At 39.3% G+C, this 18,027-nt stretch overlaps 1 protein-coding gene across 1 annotated transcript; it reads left to right on the top strand.

Annotated features, from left to right (window-relative positions):
* The first annotated feature begins 15,340 nt into the window (after positions 1–15,340).
* Positions 15,341–17,509, top strand: LOC114258751 (Transmembrane amino acid transporter family protein). Its single transcript, XM_028198738.2, has one exon. The coding sequence runs from the start codon at positions 15,625–15,627 to the stop codon at positions 17,023–17,025; it is 1,401 nt and encodes a 466-aa protein (XP_028054539.2). The 5' UTR covers positions 15,341–15,624; the 3' UTR covers positions 17,026–17,509.
* The last annotated feature ends 518 nt before the right edge of the window (positions 17,510–18,027 follow it).

Genomic DNA, 18,027 nt, shown 5'->3' on the forward strand with positions numbered 1-18,027 from the left:
ACAGCCATCCAACGGTAAAAATATTTTTTTACCAAATTTGGGGTTTCTCTCCTTCATCATAGATATAGGTTTTAACAACATTTATATATATGTAATTAGCAAAAGAGTTAAGAAATTTCAAGCAAAAGTCAAGCAAAATGATTTATTTGTGTAAAACATGGGTTTAATCTAACAAAATCCTCAAATTAGCTTATAAGTCACAGCAATACCATGAAATCTCTTCAAAATAAAGAAATACTAGAATAAAAGTATCCCTACCTCAAAGAAATGAAAAGAAAACTCGGAGAAACCCAAAGTTGATGAAATCTCAAAGTCCTTAGATCAAAAGAAAGCCCTTGACGCGCTCTCCAACCTTCCTCAAGGGACCTACACGAGAAGATGCTTCTAGATGAGTAGATCTAGCGATCTAAGTGGGAAAAAGTTGGGTTTAGAAAGAAAGATAAGAGAGGCTCACGATTTGAGAGGAAAGAGGAAGAGGAAATTATGAGAGAGAAGAGTGTTGGGTATATTTATAGTAGTAAAAAAGTAGCCCTAAGGTCATTGCAAAGAATAAGTCCAAAACCCCTAAAAGTAGGGCCCATTCGGACCTAAAAATTCTGGAAATAACACGCAAGGGTCGACCCTTAGGACTGAGGTGTCGACCCTTAAGAAGAAAAGCTGGAAGATTAATGTTTTCTGCAGCCAAGGGTCAACCCTTGGCACTCAGGTGTCGACCCTTTATTTCAGAATGTGACCCAGGACAAAACAGCAAGGGAAGGGTTGACCCTTGGAACTCGGGTGTCGACCCCAGAGAAAACCAGCAGAGGCACTAAGAATTCAAACAGGTATAACTCTCTCGTTTGGACTCCATTTTAGGTCGTTCTTGTGTCCAAATCGAAGACCCAAAAACAAGCTTTCCAATGGTTCTAGCCTCACATTCAAATTCAAAGTATGGAAGGAGAAAAGGGCTAAAGAGTGAAGGTTGGTCAAAAACGAAAACTCAAATTTGGGGCTTTTGATCTAATCTTGCCTAAATACCTTGTTAAGGCTTCAATCAAGGTTTCAAACATCCCCCAAGGATCCTCAATTATAATATTTAGAGTTCACTTGCCAACCCATCAATGTCAAGAGTCCGACAACCTTACAAGTTTTAAGGTGACGGGTACTAATTTACACCAATCCAATACGAATTAAAATCTAAGTCATTACATGACTTTGTTTTCTTTACAACTGGACTTTCTAAGGACTTGGGCCTGGACTTTACTTGGAACTTTGCCTTGGTTGGGTAAAAATGCTTTGGGCCACATCTTAATTTGCTTGGGCCTTGAGCTTGAGTTTTTATCCTCCATAGTGACGTTTGGTAATGTTTACGTTTTTTTATTTATATTTTTAGAAAAATTGTATACTAAATTTTGTTTATTCTTATAAAAATAAAAATAAGAATGTTTTAATCATTTATCACTTTGATAAATTTATTAGTATTATTACTAATAACAAATGATAATTTCACAAATATAAAATATATTTACGAAAATCGCAAAATTTTGTCATTAATGAAGGACAAATGGGAAAAATATTTTTCACTTATATTTTCTTCAATTTTGGCCATTTAAAACTTATAATTGTCATTTCATTTCATTTAAGTGGGAGAAAAATATGTAAGGCATCAATTTATTTTTCTCATCTTCACTCTCTCCAACTTGATATAAGGAGGATAAGTTTTTTTTTTAATATATTTTTTTTATTCAAATATCAATTATCGGATAAAAATGTATGGTTTAATTATACTTTTGGTTGGATATTTGATATTTTTTTTTTCGACACATTGAAATAAAAACTAAATCTAAACAAGGCTAAGTCCCATCTGTAGCTCTATCCATCATGTCCTAAACCAGCAGCTCTCTGATTTTAGCTGGGGGATCATTCACAATAAGAATGTCTTCAGCCTGATTAGCTCCAAACTTAGCTAATGCATCAACACACAAGTTTCCCTCCCTCAGGATATGTTGAGCAGAACATTGATCCATTGAAGATAATCCTGCAGTCCTCTACCGATCTCCTGAAAATGTGTTTTTCTCCAGGGCCATCTTCAAGAAGTTTTACAACTTCCTCTACATCAGTCTCAATTATCACTTTGTTGAAACCTTTCTGAAGGGTGATGGTAAGATCATTATACACTGCCCACAACTTTGCTTTGAGACTGGTGCAATTTTTCATTCTGTCATAGTACCCGTATATCCAAGCTCATCTTTCTCCCTTAGCAGGCCTCCAAATCCTCCAGGACCAGCTTTTCTGTAACAACCATCAGTGTTTAATTTCAACAAACCTACAAGAGGGGGCAACAACTTGATTAGCATAAACCGATTTGGGATTTGTGATAGACATGCTAATTTAAATGCTTGGTTGGTCTCGGTGGAAAAATCATAAATGAATTTCACACTTTCAAAAATGTTGGGCTCTTTGTTCTCAAAAAATTTGTACCAGGGGGCGTTACTCCGAAACTTGTTTTTCTTCTTTAAGTTAAAAACAATCCAAAAATGTTAATTTAAATGCTTGGTTGGTCTCGGTGGAAAAATCATAAATGAATTTCACACTTTCAAAAATGTTGGGCTCTTTGTTCTCAAAAAATTTGTACCAGGGGGCGTTACTCCGAAACTTGTTTTTCTTCTTTAAGTTAAAAACAATCCAATCCAACCAAGGCATTTGTAGCATTTCTATGTATCAATTTCTGCCAAAAATAAAGATCCACACTTCTTCCGCTTTAGAAAAAGTTCTAAACAAATAGTTCAAGTCTTCAGAGTTATTATAGAACGAGCAAGTTGGATTATCAGTCAACCCTCTTTTTGATCTCATACAATTAGTGACAATTTTTCCATGAAGCAACACCCAAAGGAAATCTTTAATCTTCTAGGGAATTTTAAATTTCCAGGGCCACTACTAGTTCACATCTTGGCTGTCATACTCCATAGCCAACTCATAAGTACTCGAGGTTGAAAAATTACCCTCTTGATTCCCTTTTCAATATAGCTGGTCAGGATTTGAATTATATAAAGGAGATTTTCTTTAAAAATTGACTCAGCCACATTAGAAGGAAACATAAGATTAATAGTATTGGCATCCCAATCTCCTTCCTTATTGAGGATGGTATTGATCTTAGGTAGTTTCGTGTCTATGGAGTTAGAGTTGGAGGGTGGAGCAATAACCTCTTTGAGAGGTCTATCCCCACACCACCAATCACTCCAAAGATTAACACAAGAACCATCCCCAATGGATCGCTTAGGCCAAGTTTGTCATACTTGAAAAAAGACAAAAAGTCAAAAAGTCACTATTCTATTTAAGTCACATTATCTTATTTAAGTCGCATCACCTCTCTAACATATCACTTCAAACCCAACCCAAACCCAACCCATATTTCATATAAAGTCAAAAAGAACACTTATTTAGATCATCCCAAACAACTCCTTAGCCTATTTCCTCAATACACCTTTAGGGCCTGTTTGTTTTTCGAGTTGAGGCTTGGGATTAGGATTAGTAGTGAGGTCGGATTCACAATATCATGTTTGTTTGCAAATTGCCACTAGAGTGATAATCCCCTCGGACTCTGAATCCCCTCCAACGAGGGGATTAGCAAAGGTGCAGAGGACTTGGTATTAGAAATTAAGTCGTTGGTATTAGAGTGTGAATGACAATTTTGCCCACAAAAATGTTCCTTCCATCTCTAGAAAATATTAACAAACCCAGAAATTTACAAAAAATGGGCTCAAATGAAGCAACATTGTTGTTATAATCCACAAACATCCACAAACCCACAAACCCAAAAATTTGCAAGAAAAAAAAAATCATACCCGAATGAAGCCATCATTATTTCTTCCTTCAATCTTCAGAAAATATCAACAAACCCAGAAATTTATAGAAAATTGGCTCAAATGAAACAACATCGCCGTTCTTATCCACAAACCCAGAAATTTGCAAGAAAAAAAGAAATCATACCCGAATGAAGCAACATCATCGTTCTCATTAAGGTTGATGATCTTGATCTTGTTCTTCGTCATTGTCGGCCTTAGATGGATGAAGTAAAAGCGTCACCGTCGGCCTCACATGGATGAAGTTATAGATTTAAAGGCAACATCTTTTTCTTAATGTTTTGAATACTTTTTCAAAACCATGGGGTGGTTTTGGAGAAACCATTGGATGGTTTGTTTAATAATAATAATAATAATAATAAAATAGATTAATAGTTGAATTTTTTATTATTTTTAATTATATAATTTTAATTTTAATTTTTGAATAGTTTAATTAGGTAATGTATTTATTAATTGGTATAAGTTTAAATTTAATACTAATACAACAAGGGTATTTGTGTAATTTTATATGGTTAATCCTATCCCTATCTCTCAAAAAAAACATGAACTATTACTAGTTCACTAGTTATCAAACAAACACATTTTTCTTAATCCCCTCACTAACAGTCCCCTCATTATTAATCTCCTCACTATCAATCTCCTCTATTCTATCTTTGAAAACAAACGGACCCTTAGTTTTTAACATACATCTCCACACATGAGAAGTCCTCATCCTTTTTTTTTTTTTTTTTTCAACTCAAAAAACAAGTATTTTTTAGGTATTTGAATCTTAGGACCTTAGCCCATAGGCTAGTCCCATTATTCATAAGATTTCAGCCCAGTTTAGAAAGTAAAGCTAGGTTTTGAACTCTGGCCTTCTTAAGTCCTAACCCACCATGCTTTTTCTTTTTGCACACCTCATCTCAACTCACAAGATGAATTTTCTTCTACTTCAAGACTGAGACTTGACATTACCTCACATTTTCTTCTTTTTGCAGCAACGACCACTGCATTCATCTTTCCAGCGAGACCTTCCCCAATTTCAGTTGAAGTTGACCAGATGCAACGCGTGAAAACCATTCAACTCATGCTCCCACTTCCTAAGCCTATATTCAATACATCTTTTCCGAGTCCAAGTATCCTTGCATCTCTTTTCCTTGGCTTAGAGCCATACCTCCCTTTCTTGACTCTTGATCTGCCTCAGTTTGCTTCTTCGATCCTCGCTCTTCCTCCTACTGCTACTTCATCTCACATGGCAGTTGATTCTCCTTCAGAGGGTGCTGATAGTTCCCCAACTCTTGGTTCATCATCTTTACCCACTTCCAGCCCCTCTTCACTTGATTCATTGGTGGTTAAGACCATAGAGGCTGCCAGAAATGCTCCACCTATTTCTCCTGTTCCCATGCAGTCCTCTGTGCTTTTCACCACAACACTTTCTGCACCCCTCATGTCTATGGATGAGGTAGACATTTTCGAAGCCAAACTGGCTAGTTTCTCCGACACACCCTCTACCTCTCCATCATTTAATGCCGAAGCTGAGCCATTAGTCTTGGCTGACTCCTTGCTGGAAATTTTTGAGAGTTCTTCCTCTAGCAGCAAACCTTTTGCACCTTTGATAGATATGGGCACATGCCTAGAACTGTTAATTTCTTTCTCAAGAATTCCCTTCGAGGCTTTGCAAAGGCCAATAATCAGAGATGGATTCCTTCAATGTTGCAAAATCGCTGAGCAGTCCGGCATGAAAGTTTCAAGTTATCTATCTCAGGCAGCAGCTACTGTTGACTTCTATCTTAACATTTGTCATGCTGCTAAGGCTGCAGACGAGAAACTGGCTAAGGATCAGAGTTTTGTTTCTCAAGTGCATACTGAAGTATCAGATCTCAAGGAACAGCACTCTTCTGCTTCTCAATTTCGAATTCAGCTGCTGGAGAAGAAAGCCCAACTTGAAGAGGAGTTAGCTGCAGTAAACCAGGCCTTGGTTCGAACCGATACCAAATTGCACATCATCAATCAAGAGTTGACTGATCGAAAAGGAGACATGGCTGCAGCTATCCAATTATTTCCGTTACTTAGCAATAGAAAGTCTACTGTACAAAAACAATTAAGACATTGTAATGATTTCTGGGCCAATCTGTGGCACAACGTATTTAATTCTTTATAAAAGAACAAATCTTGTGCATCATTCGAATAGCCTTGTGTTTTTGTATTATCCTATTTCTTGTGTTTCCCAAATGGTTGGAAAATAAGGTTTCAGATACCTGCCATTAATCTTTTTGGGATGTACATAACCATTTAAATTTCTTAAATGATATGCTCCAAAAGGCAAAACTCTATGAATTTGATATGGCCCTTCCCAGTTAGGTGACCATTTGCCAAACTTATGGCTTTTAATTCCTATTGGGAGTATTGTTTTCCATACCAAATCACCTTCATCAAAGCCAATGTGTTTAACTTTCTTGTTGTAATTCTTGGCTGCTTTCTTCTTCTGTAAAAGAATGCTATTCAAAGCCAGGATTCTGGCTTCATCTATGCCTTCTAACTCCAGGCACATGCTTTGATGGTATTGCTCGGGATTTAACTGATCTTGGCATTTTACCCTCAAAGATTTAATATTAATTTCCACAGGTAACACTGCATCATGCCCATATACTAAGGCATAAGGAGTAATTCCTGTGCTTGATCTTGGGGAAGTTCTGTAAGCCCACAAAACATTCAACAGAAGGTTGTGCCAATCCCTAGGATTATCTTCCACAACCTTTTGTATACCTTTTTTCAAGGATTTATTGGATGATTCAGCTTGACCATTGGCTTGTGCATAATAAGGTGTGGAATTAACAAGACTAATTCCAAATTCTGCCACAAAAGATCTCACCATCTTCCCATCAAACACAGTCCCATTGTCTATAGTTATAGTTTGTGGGATGCCAAATCTATGGATCAAGTCTTTAATGAACCCAATGACCTCTGTTTGATCTACAGCCTTATATGGCTTGGCTTCAACCCACTTAGTGAAGTAATCAGTGGCCACCAGAATGAAACAATGATGTTTCGAAGAAGGTGGGTGTATTTTGCCAATCATATCCATGGCCCATCCTCTGAATGGCCAAGGCTTCACTACTGCATGTAAGTCAGTTATGGGCACATGCCTTATTGCGCCATGTTTTTGGCATGCCTGGCAACCTTTTGCATATTCGATGCAGTCCTTAAGAATGGTTGGCCAATAATAGGAATGCCTTCGAAGCAACCATCTCATCTTTACACCAGGCTGATGAGCGCCACAGATGCCTTCATGAACCTCAGCCATGGCTGTTAATGCTTCTTTTGGGCCCAAACACTCCAGCAATAAGCCATCTCCCCCTCTTTTGTAAAGAGCATTACCATATATCATATATTGCATGGACTGCAATTTGACCTTCCTGCTGGCCTTCGAAGATGGACCAGCTAAATATTGCATTATTGGATGCCTCCAATCCTGTTCTTGTAAGTCATTATGGTTGGCTTCCAAGACCATATTCCTTTTATTCAAAGGTTGTATTAATTTCTGGTATGTTGTCTGACTTATGTCCCTTTGAGAATTATCCTTTCTCTTGAAGTTCGAAGCCTTTTGAGCCACATCATTAGCTCTAATGTTCAAGAATCTTGGAACATGGGTTACATTTGCTATTTGAAACTGAGAAAGCAAATGTAATGCAGCAACATAATATGGCAAAATACTTATGCTTTGACACTTGAAAATCCCTTTCACTTGATTAACCACCAATTGAGAGTCTCCAAATATGTCAACTGCATGTACTTGTAGCCCAATAAGCATTTCTAATCCTACTATTAAAGCTTCATACTCAGCCTGATTATTAGAACAAGTGGCTTCATCTACTCTGAAACCATGTGTGGTTTCTACCCCTTGTGGAAATCTTATTACAACACCAATTCCAATTAAGCCATTGGCTTTCGACCCATCAAACCACATCTGCCATGGCTCAACATTAGCCATACCAAGCTCCATTATCTCCTGCCTCTCTGTTTGAGATGGATGATCTGCTAAGAAATTGGCTAAAACCTGCCCTTTTACTGCCCTTTGAGGGACATATTCTAGATGAAATTCTGATAAGGCAAGTATCCACTTGCCAATTCTTCCCCTCAACATTGGTCTAGATAACATATATTTAACCAAATCTGTGGTTGCAATTACCAAGACAGTTGTAGGCAAAAGATAATATCTTAATTTTATTGCAGCAAAATACAAAGCAAGACACAGCTTTTCAACAGCTGAATATTTACATTCACAAGGATTTAAAAACCTATTAAGGTAATAAATAGCTTGCTCCTTGCCTTCTTCGTTGTCTTGGGCTAAGAACGCTCCCAATGAATCCTCTGCTGCAGCTATGTACAACTTCAAGGGCTTGTTCCCCTTTGGTGGCATCAGCACTGGAGGGTTAGCCAAGTAGGCTTTGATACCTTCGAAAGCAATTTGATGCTCTGCTGACCACACGAATTCTTCTTCAACTTTCAGCCTTAACAAGGAAGAAAATACTTTAGTTTTTCCTGCAGTGTTAGAAATAAACCTTCGAAGAAAGTTAACCTGTCCAAGGAACTTCTGCAATTCTTTCTTACTTGATGGAGGCCTGGCTGCAATGATGGCTTTGGCTTTGTTCTGGTCAATCTGTATTCCTTTCTTGTGTACCACATAACCCAAGAAGTTTCCAGATGATACGCCAAAGGCACATTTAAGAGGGTTGAGCTTTAATTTGAACCTTCTCATTCTTTCAAAGGCTGCTTCTAAGTGAAACAGGTGCTCTTCCATGGATTGGGATTTAACCACAATGTCATCAATATAACATTCCAAATACCCTCCAATGAGGTCATGAAAGATAGTGTTCATGGCTCTTTGATATGTAGCTCCAGCATTCTTTAGACCAAATGGCATTTTAACCCATTCAAAGGTGCCAATATTCCCAGGACATCTGAATGCTGTCTTGTGGATATCTTCCTCTGCAATGCAGATTTGATTATAGCCGGAATGCCCATCCATCATTGACAAGACTTGGTGACCTGCTGAACTGTCTACCAGCAAGTCCACTATAGGCATAGGGTACTCATCTTTGGGAGTTGCCAGATTTAAGTTTCTGAAATCGATACATACCCTCATTTTTCCATTCTTTTTTACTACAGGCACAATATTAGATAGCCACTCGACATACCTGGCTGTTCTAATAAAACCTGCCTTGAGGAGTCTAAGGATCTCTTCCTTGACCTTCTGAATTACTTCTGGACTCATCCTCCTTGGTTTCTGCTTGTAAGGCTTGAAATTAGGCTTCATGGGGAGCCTATGTTCCACTAATGACCTATCCAATCCTGGTAGTTCATTATAAGACCATGCAAAGCAATCTTTGTATTTCTTCAGAACAACCAATAGCTGGTTTCTGTCCAGAGCATTCAAACAAGCACTTATATAAGTGGGCTGTTGTACAGAACCTTCCCCTAGATTTACTTCTTCTAAAGGGTCTTGTGCCTGAGGACTTACCAAAGCTTCTTCCTTGATTTCTTCAACCTTCGAAGTAGCCTTCTTGCTTTGTTCTGCTCCTAGGTTCTTTAGTTCAACATCCTTGCCCTCCTCCTCATAGACAAAATCTGTCCATAAGGCATCCTCCTCCTGTATCTCCTGGACTTTTGTCTCAATGTCCAATGCACAATATTTCCCAAGGGTCAAAGTTCTGACCTGTTGCTGTTTCTGCTTGCAGCCGAGTATCATGGCCTCTCTTTCTTGCTCCTGTACTCTCTGGACTATAGCTTCTACATCCAATGTTGAGAATTTAATCAGAGCCAAGGATGTGGCTTCTTGCTTTTCACTTCTTTTCCTATAACCAGGCATCATTGTCATCCTTTAGAACGACCTCTTCATCAGCACTTTCTTGGACTAAGTGCTTCAAGTGTGTCACTTCCTCATCAGTCGTCACTTCGGCTGAACCGTCATCTTTCATCAGTATACTGAGCGGTGTCACTCCCTTAATATACAATTTAGCCTCCGCAAAGTCGGCACAGGCTATGAAGGGTTAAGGATCTGCATCGATTTCCTCTGTCTCTCCATTGCCTAAAGCCATCATGATTTTCTGATGCAAAGAAGAAGGCACACATTTGTTAGTGTGGATCCAATCCCTTCCAAGTAAAGCATTATATTTAGCATTACTGTCGATTACGAAGAATGCTGTCATGCAATCCCTGGTTACCACACTCAAATTAATGGGTAGAATCCCCTGAGCCATCTGCTTGTCTCCAGCAAAACCAACGATGGTTGTACTAGTTGGAATCAACCTGGGATTCCCTTTCCCTAATTTCTTCAAAGAAGATTTCGGTAATAAGTTCACCGCCGCTCCATTATCCACCAAAACTCGGTTTAACTGAACTCCATCGAAGAAGGCCTTAATGTACAAAGGCTTAACATGCTGTGTCATGGAATTTGAGGGATATTCAAATGGATACGAGAGGTTAATGCTTACCACTTCCTCGCTTTCATATTCAGCTTCCATCGGGGTAACCATTTCGAAATTATCTTGCACCATACTTGCTTGTGAATCTTCACTAGAGACCTGAATTGGATCAGCTTCCTGCCCCTCTTGATTCTCATCTCCAGCTTGGAATTCCTGTGGTAGTATGTGTACCATGTTCACTGACACTGGGGGAAACGAACCAAACTGGATAGTTGGCTGCACCTGTTTCCCCTCTTGGTCACTTTGGTCGACTTCCTCAGAAACATCCTGCATGATGCATTCTGGTATTTCATTGCTAACGGGTCCCTTCGAATGATTTTCCTCAACTGGCTTTTCAACCAGAAATGTTTGCTCAGCCATGAAGGCCTCGAACATTTCTTCTTCCACCATTTCTTTCTTCTGGCTTACGTCAACATCTTCTTCCGTTTCGCTACCACTCTCCATCAAAGCTTTCTCCAACCCTGTTAGACTTTCCTTCTCTCTGGCCTTTAGTTCAGAATGAACCTTAGCTAATTGTTCTCGGTTGCAGACCACTTTGCTCTGTGGAACCGGCTTTGGAGCATGGTCTGACTTTGGATTCTTCCTTTCTTCCGTTTTGACTGGTGAAGAATTTTCTCCACTTTCCTTCAGATCTTTCTGGTACTGGGTGTACCTGCGCTGAATTTTTCTCCTCTGTGATCTTGAGATGACTGGGACCATGTCTGGTTCCCTCGTCTTTGGGTGTTTAAGCAGCACCCAGTTATTCGGAGCCACCATAGGAGGCTTGATCATCCTGCCTTGGTTTACAACATCTCCATAAGCAAGCACTTCCCTAGGTTTGTTTTGCATTACAAACCAGTCCGGGACTCCAGGCACCCACGAACCTACTGATCCAGATGTGGAACTGTTTCTTTCTACCTTTGAAACCGCCCTCGAAACTGGCTGTGAAGGTAGATGCTTGTTCCTGACTTCATGTCTCGAGTCTGTTTCTGGCCTTTGATGAAAGCGGCCACTTTCAGTTCTGCGTGAGGTTAGTCTAGGAGGCCAATCCCTGGCTTTAATTCCGTAACCTGAACTCTTCCCCAATCTTCTTTCAGAATGGTTGCTTTCTACTCTGTAGTAGTTAGGTGGTCTAGACTCATACAAGGACCTCTTGCCTTTAGTATGCATTCTGTCCACTGCAGGTTCAACCATTGACGGTCGCTGCCTATCACTACCCGGATACGGCCTTTTGTTATAAGCATTGGTTGGCTTAGAATGTCTTTGAACGTCTCTGTAGTATTGCTTTCCATCAATTTGAAGTCCCCTCAACCATTTATGACTCAGTCTGCACCTGGGACACATCATCTGCATTACAACTGCTTCCAAGGAATTGTCATCTAGTGCTTCTTCGTCAGATTGCTCCTTCTGATGTGAGAAACCTTGTTCAATAGCTGGTGGGTTTCTAGTCTCCTTCTTAGCAGTTGTCTAGTTGGCAGTATGCATTTGCACGTTGACCTCTTCCAACTCCTGCAGAGATAGATTCTGGAAGTTTGGTACAACCACATTAGCTGTGCCTTCTCCAACTTCTGGAAACGGGTTACTATCAATCCCCATAATCTTTTCTGTTTTGGTTGGGAATTTCAGACTTCCTTTCTGAATCTGCTCCTGGATCCTGTCTCGAAAAACAATGCAGTTTTTAGTCGAGTGAGACCAAGAGTTATGCCATTTACAATATATTTTTCCTTTAAGTTCATCTGGAGATGGCAGTTTTACTCCCTTTGGTAACTTAAGGAAATTGGCTGCAAGCAGATGGTCAAAAATGTCATCTGCTTTTGCCAGATCGAAAGAATACTTTCTGTGGGAATCTTTCTTTTTAAACTGCTGGTCGATGGTGGTGTCTTTATGAATCAATGCTTCACAAATTACAGGTTCTTTGCCCACAATCTCTGCTGCATCGATTTCATAATTGGGATCTCTATAATATGTCTTATACGAGGCATTATTTCGATCTTGTTCTTCTTCTAATAATGCTTCATATCTAGACACCTTATAGGTTAATTCGACCAAATCCCTAAACTCAGTTGAATCAAACTTCTTTCGAAGCCTGAACTCTAAACCGTTTTGAGCCAATCTTACAAACTCTGGCTCTGGGAGAATGACTCTACATTTATTCCGAGCCCTTTTAAATCTGGCAATAAACTGAGTAGCCTTTTCCTCAGGCCTTTGACTCAATCTAGCCAAGTCTGCCATGGAAACTTCTGGCTCTGATTGGAAGAATTGGGCATGGAATGCCTCTTCCATCTGTTGCCAATTTTGAATGGACCCAGGTGTAAGGTTGATGTACCATACGAATGCTCCTCCAGTCAGAGAATTTGGAAATAATCTCAGTTTCATATAATCATGATTAGTGAATTCACCGCATTGAGCAGCAAATCTAGCAATATGCTCTACAGTTGACTGATTTCCAGTTCCATAAAATAGAGTAAAATCTGGTATTCTGAATCCTCTTGGGTATTCATGTACCCTATCTACCCATTCTGGGTATGGTTTTCTGTATATAGGAGTCTGGACCCCCCGAGCCATTGGTCCACATATCTCCCTAACAATATCAGCAATCTGGTCTCTAGGAAGCAAATTTTATGCTTGCTGAACCACTACTGGAGGGACAAACACAGGGTTTGGTGGGCAAACTTGTGCCTGTTGTCCTCTTGGTCCATAAGGTTGCATATTTGGGACTGGGTGCCCCTGTGGTGCAGGTTGCTGTTGGGGGTGTGGGTAACCCCTTTGAGCCTGTCCTGTGAAAGGACCTGCAAAAGGTGTTGGAACAGATGTTGTATCCCTTCCATTTGTGGGAAAACCTTCCAACCCCCCGGGTATGAATTCGAATAAAGGATTATTATACCCCCTAGTACCAGGTATGGCTTCGAACATGGGATTTGTAACCGTTCTTATGCCAGTTTCTTGTATTTGGCCAGGTCCACCAATTTGTGTGGCTTCATTGTTGAGTACTGAGGCATTTTGGCCCGCTGCAGGCCTCGAAACAGGTTCATACCAAGACTGAGGTGATGGTCTTTCAAAGTTTTGGGTACTAGTTTGACCATTAGAATGTCCATTAACTTGCATAGGCTGTTTATCTCTAACCAATCTTTGCTGAGGAACATTTAAAACCTCCTCCGTGTGTCTTGTGTTTGTTGGTTGGTGATTATTCATTCATCCAAGAAGGATGTTGCCCATTTTTCCATTGTGTTCATTAGTTGTTGTCCCATAGCATCTACTAAGCCATCCCATGGATTTGTTGGCTGAGTAGATGGAATGGTGGATGGTCCAATTCCTTGGTTTCGTCCAATACTACGAGCATATGGTTCTTGTCCAGAAGTACTGGTCTGTTCAACCAAAGGTTCTGATAACATGGGAGTTTCCACAGGATGTGTTACCACATTATCCTCTGGATTAGGTATTTCCACCTCTCCTTCTACGCCTTCCTCCAAGCGTTCATTTTCTCCTTGTCGTCTTCGTCTAGCCATATGTTAATAGTCCCACTGGGCGTGCCAAAAATATATGTTGGCTTTTTGGCTTTTCGAAGGGTATTTTTGTAAATGTGAGCGTGCCAGCAATGATCAATCAGTCCTTACAGAAATTGTGATTGCCAACCAATTACCAGACGATTGTGTTTTAGTTCTTTCAGCCTCAATGAAGAGGACTTTTACTGGTGGCTTGACTTAGGAGAAATTAAGAGAAATAACAATTAATATGAAGAATAATAGAAGTATTTCATAAAAATGAAAAACTTACAATAATCCAAACTCAGCCTCGAAGAGGTTTACAGCAACAGTCTACTTGAATCTACTTGAGACTACTCCTATGAATTGAAGTGCAGTGCGGATATGTAAAGTGCAGGTATTGAAAGTACAGGAATGTAAAACTGGAAGGTAAAATATGAAATAAAGACTGGTATGTATGATCTGAGTTGCCCCCTTTTTTTCTTGGGGGTCTCTCTGCTATTTATACTTGTCAAATATGACCTTCAAACTGCTCTTCGAACCGTCGAACTGCTCCTCCATGATCTCTAATTATGTTGCCTTAGAAGTAGCTCCATTATTCCACCATTTGCAGTTAGGCTTCCCTCCTGTATTTGAATTTGAATATGAGTAACCGTTGAAGCCACGTCACCTTGCGTTTCTTTACTGATCCAATGTTGCTCAGACCATGTGAGAACCAATTATTATCACCACGTGTACGATCAGGATTGAAAACTTAAATTATTTTCCAATAATACCCTTATTCTGCCACGTGTCAGATTGTAACTGGCTTTTACAAAATATATAGCTAATAATACCGTCCTAATTAGTAGTGTCAAAAAATTATTATCAATTCGTTAAAGCATCCACCAATCAAATGCTGGTAAAACACTAACTGATCTTGCACCTGAACCATTCGATAACTTGTTGCCTCCTTGGTCTCAAAATTGCCCATAGGAGCAGAAATTATTCTACGGGTCAAGAAGATTAGGTGGCTATGTACCCATCCAATAAGATTATGTCATTCCTTTTCCATTTTCTCGATTTTAGCGTCATGTAATTTTTAATTTTTTTACTATTGGTTGGACGCACAGCTAGCATTAAATTTTCGAAGTAGAGGATAATTCCTTTAAATGGAGACAAAGGTGGTCAACGCAATGCACCCATGTCCATCTTCATGCCATCCAATTACACCGGTCAACGCAACTCACACCACCGATGCAACTCTCTCCGTAGGGTCCCACATAATCATCCAATCATTACGTTGCAGACCACACCAAATACCATACACTCACCGCATAGGATCCCCACCAATCGTTCGTTTTTTCCAAATCGACGGCTCAGAACTCAACTCACCCACTCATCAAAGAGCAGAAAACCCTCCAACCCGCTCCATTCTCTCTCTCTCTCTCTCTCTAACTCTCTCTCATTGGAAAATTTAACATTTTACAAATTTTTCAAAACACCCAAAATACCCTACACTCACCGCATAGGATCCCCACCAATCGTTCGTTTTTTCCAAATCTACGGCTCAGAACTCAACTCACCAACTCATCAAACAGCAGAAAACCCTCCAACCCGCTCCATTCTCTCTCTGTCTCTCTCTCTCTATCAATAACTCTCTCTCATTGGGCATTATTGTGTGATAGAGTTAACCGTTGGTTGACCCCGAGATCTAGGGTTGCAACCCATCTCTGTTCTCAATCCTAATTCAGAAAATTCAATTCGATCCATTCGCATCTTCAAATCATCGTCAATTCAATTCAGTAAGTCTCTTTTCTCTTACATTGTGTTTCTATATACAAATTCAATTCTGTTTATACACTATATAGAAGATAAATGCGAATGGATAGTAATTATTCGGCTCTTCCCAAGACTTCATACGTAGAATTACAAGTCCAAGATGATATTTTTAGATCAGGAACCCCTAGATCTCCTCCTATTGATGATGAAGATTTCGACAATCTTGTTTATGAGGGTAAAAACAACAATTCTGGGGTTTATGGGGCTGTTTTTAATCTCACCACATCTATTGTTGGGGCTGGGATTATGGCCTTGCCTGCAACAATGAAAGTTTTGGGTTTGATTCTAGGGGTTATTTTGATTATTTTGATGGGTATTTTATCTGAAATCAGCATCGAAATGCTTGTTCGATTCACCGTTCAATGTAAAGCGACTTCCTATGGGGAGGTTGTTCAGGCTGCTTGTGGTAAGCCTGCTAGGATTTTGTCTGAAATTTGTATAATTGTGAACAATGCTGGTGTTCTTGTTGTTTATTTGATTATTATGGGTGATGTAATGTCGGGTTCCCTTCGTCATATTGGGGTTTTTGATCAATGGTTGGGAAATGGTTTTTGGGATCATAGAAAACTAGTGATTTTAATTGTTGTAGTGGTTTTTCTTGCACCGCTTTGTGCTTTGGATAAGATTGATTCGTTGAGCTTGACATCAGCTGCCTCGGTAGCTCTTGCTGTTGTCTTTGTTTTCGTTGCTTTTGTTATTGCTATTATTAAGCTTGTTGAAGGCACTATTGAGACTCCTAGATTGACACCGGATTTTGGATCAAAGAAGGCAATTTTGGATTTGCTTGTTGTGATTCCAATCATGTCCAATGCATATGTGTGTCATTTCAATGTTCAACCTATCTATAATGAGCTTCAAGGACGGTCACCTCAGAAGATGAATCGAGTTGGAAGGATCACAACCATTCTTTGTGTTCTGATTTATGCATCTACTGCCATATCAGGTTATCTACTCTTTGGAAAGAACACTGAGGCTGATGTACTGACTAACTTTGATAAAGACCTTGGAATTCGTTTCAGTACAGCTTTAAACTATATTGTTCGTGTTGGATACATTTTTCATTTGATTCTTGTTTTCCCTGTTATACATTTCTCCCTCCGGCAAACTGTAGATGCCTTGGTATTTGAGGGATCAGCACCTCTTACAGAGAGTAGGAAGAGGTCTTTGGCCTTAACTGCAGTACTGTTGGTACTTATATATTTTGGATCTACAATGATTCCCAGTATTTGGACAGCTTTTAAGTTTACTGGGGCAACTACTGCAGTCTCACTGGGCTTTACATTTCCAGCACTTATTGCGTTGAAGTTAAGTAAACAAGGGCATGGTTTGACCCGTGCTGAGAAGTTTTTGTCTTGGTTCATGTTGATATTGGCAATAACAGTTAGCGTTGTTGGGGTGGCTGGCAATATCTATAGTATGGAAAGCAAATCTGAATAACCCTCTCCTTTCCAATTGAGTGTTTTCTTCTGTTAGGTGTCAATTGTGTGAAAAGCTACAGAATAGTAGTGGAAAACTTTTCAATTCTTATTGTTTTCGGGCTGCCTGGATGGTTCAATGAAGTGAAGATAATTGAGCATCAAGTAGACGACTGATGAGGGAGGTGAATGTCTACCAACACATCATGTCTTCTTGTGCTGATTAGGTTTGGAATTGCAGATCGAGCCTTGTGTCCTAATGTGGAAGAATGGCAAATGTGAAGTACTTCTAATGAGGTTCCCATCAAGTGTAAGTTATTTTGATGAAATTATAGAGAGCTGTATAGGAATCAGCTCAAGCTGTAGTTTTGCTTAGCCCATGTGATTTATTCTCATATCCCCCTCCCCTGAAGAAAGGGGTAACTGATACTGTATGATACAACAATTACACTCTTGTTTAAATGAATTTTTGGTTTATCTAATTTGTAAGGAAGATATTTTTTACATATAGCTTTGTTGTCTACTTGTGGTTTGGTTTATAGTTTAGGGTGCAATGTGGTCCAGTTTTACATTGGTTAAATTTCTGTTTAATATTATTTTATGGTTAAACTAAATCCAGTAACCATCTAACACTTCAATATGTAATAATGCTAGAAATTGCTTTTGCTTCATTTTCTGCTGATCTGTTTTAGAATTTCACTTCAGATTGTTCTATCAAATTTTAAGTTTGAAGTGTGATGGTTATAAGTACATTTTATCACTTCGAATGTATGATTGACATTACTTTCTCAATTGATTTAAGATCTTCCAGTTCTCTCATCAATTTTTTTTTTTTTCCCTTTGCCCATATATTATGAGCAGTACTAATAAAACTTTCACTAAATTTGTGAAGAACGAGCATGGATGAAGAAAAACCGTTTCTTGCATGGCATCACCCACTAAAGATTGCGTACTTTGAACACTAGTGTAATACTGTGAGGTAGCGGGATCTTTCTCTCGCTTTTTTGGCATCAGTTAGTAAATA

Source organism: Camellia sinensis, chromosome 15 (assembly GCF_055761805.1).
Source record: "Camellia sinensis isolate YWXY chromosome 15, ASM5576180v1, whole genome shotgun sequence".
In the NCBI taxonomy this organism is placed as follows: Eukaryota; Viridiplantae; Streptophyta; class Magnoliopsida; order Ericales; family Theaceae; genus Camellia; species Camellia sinensis.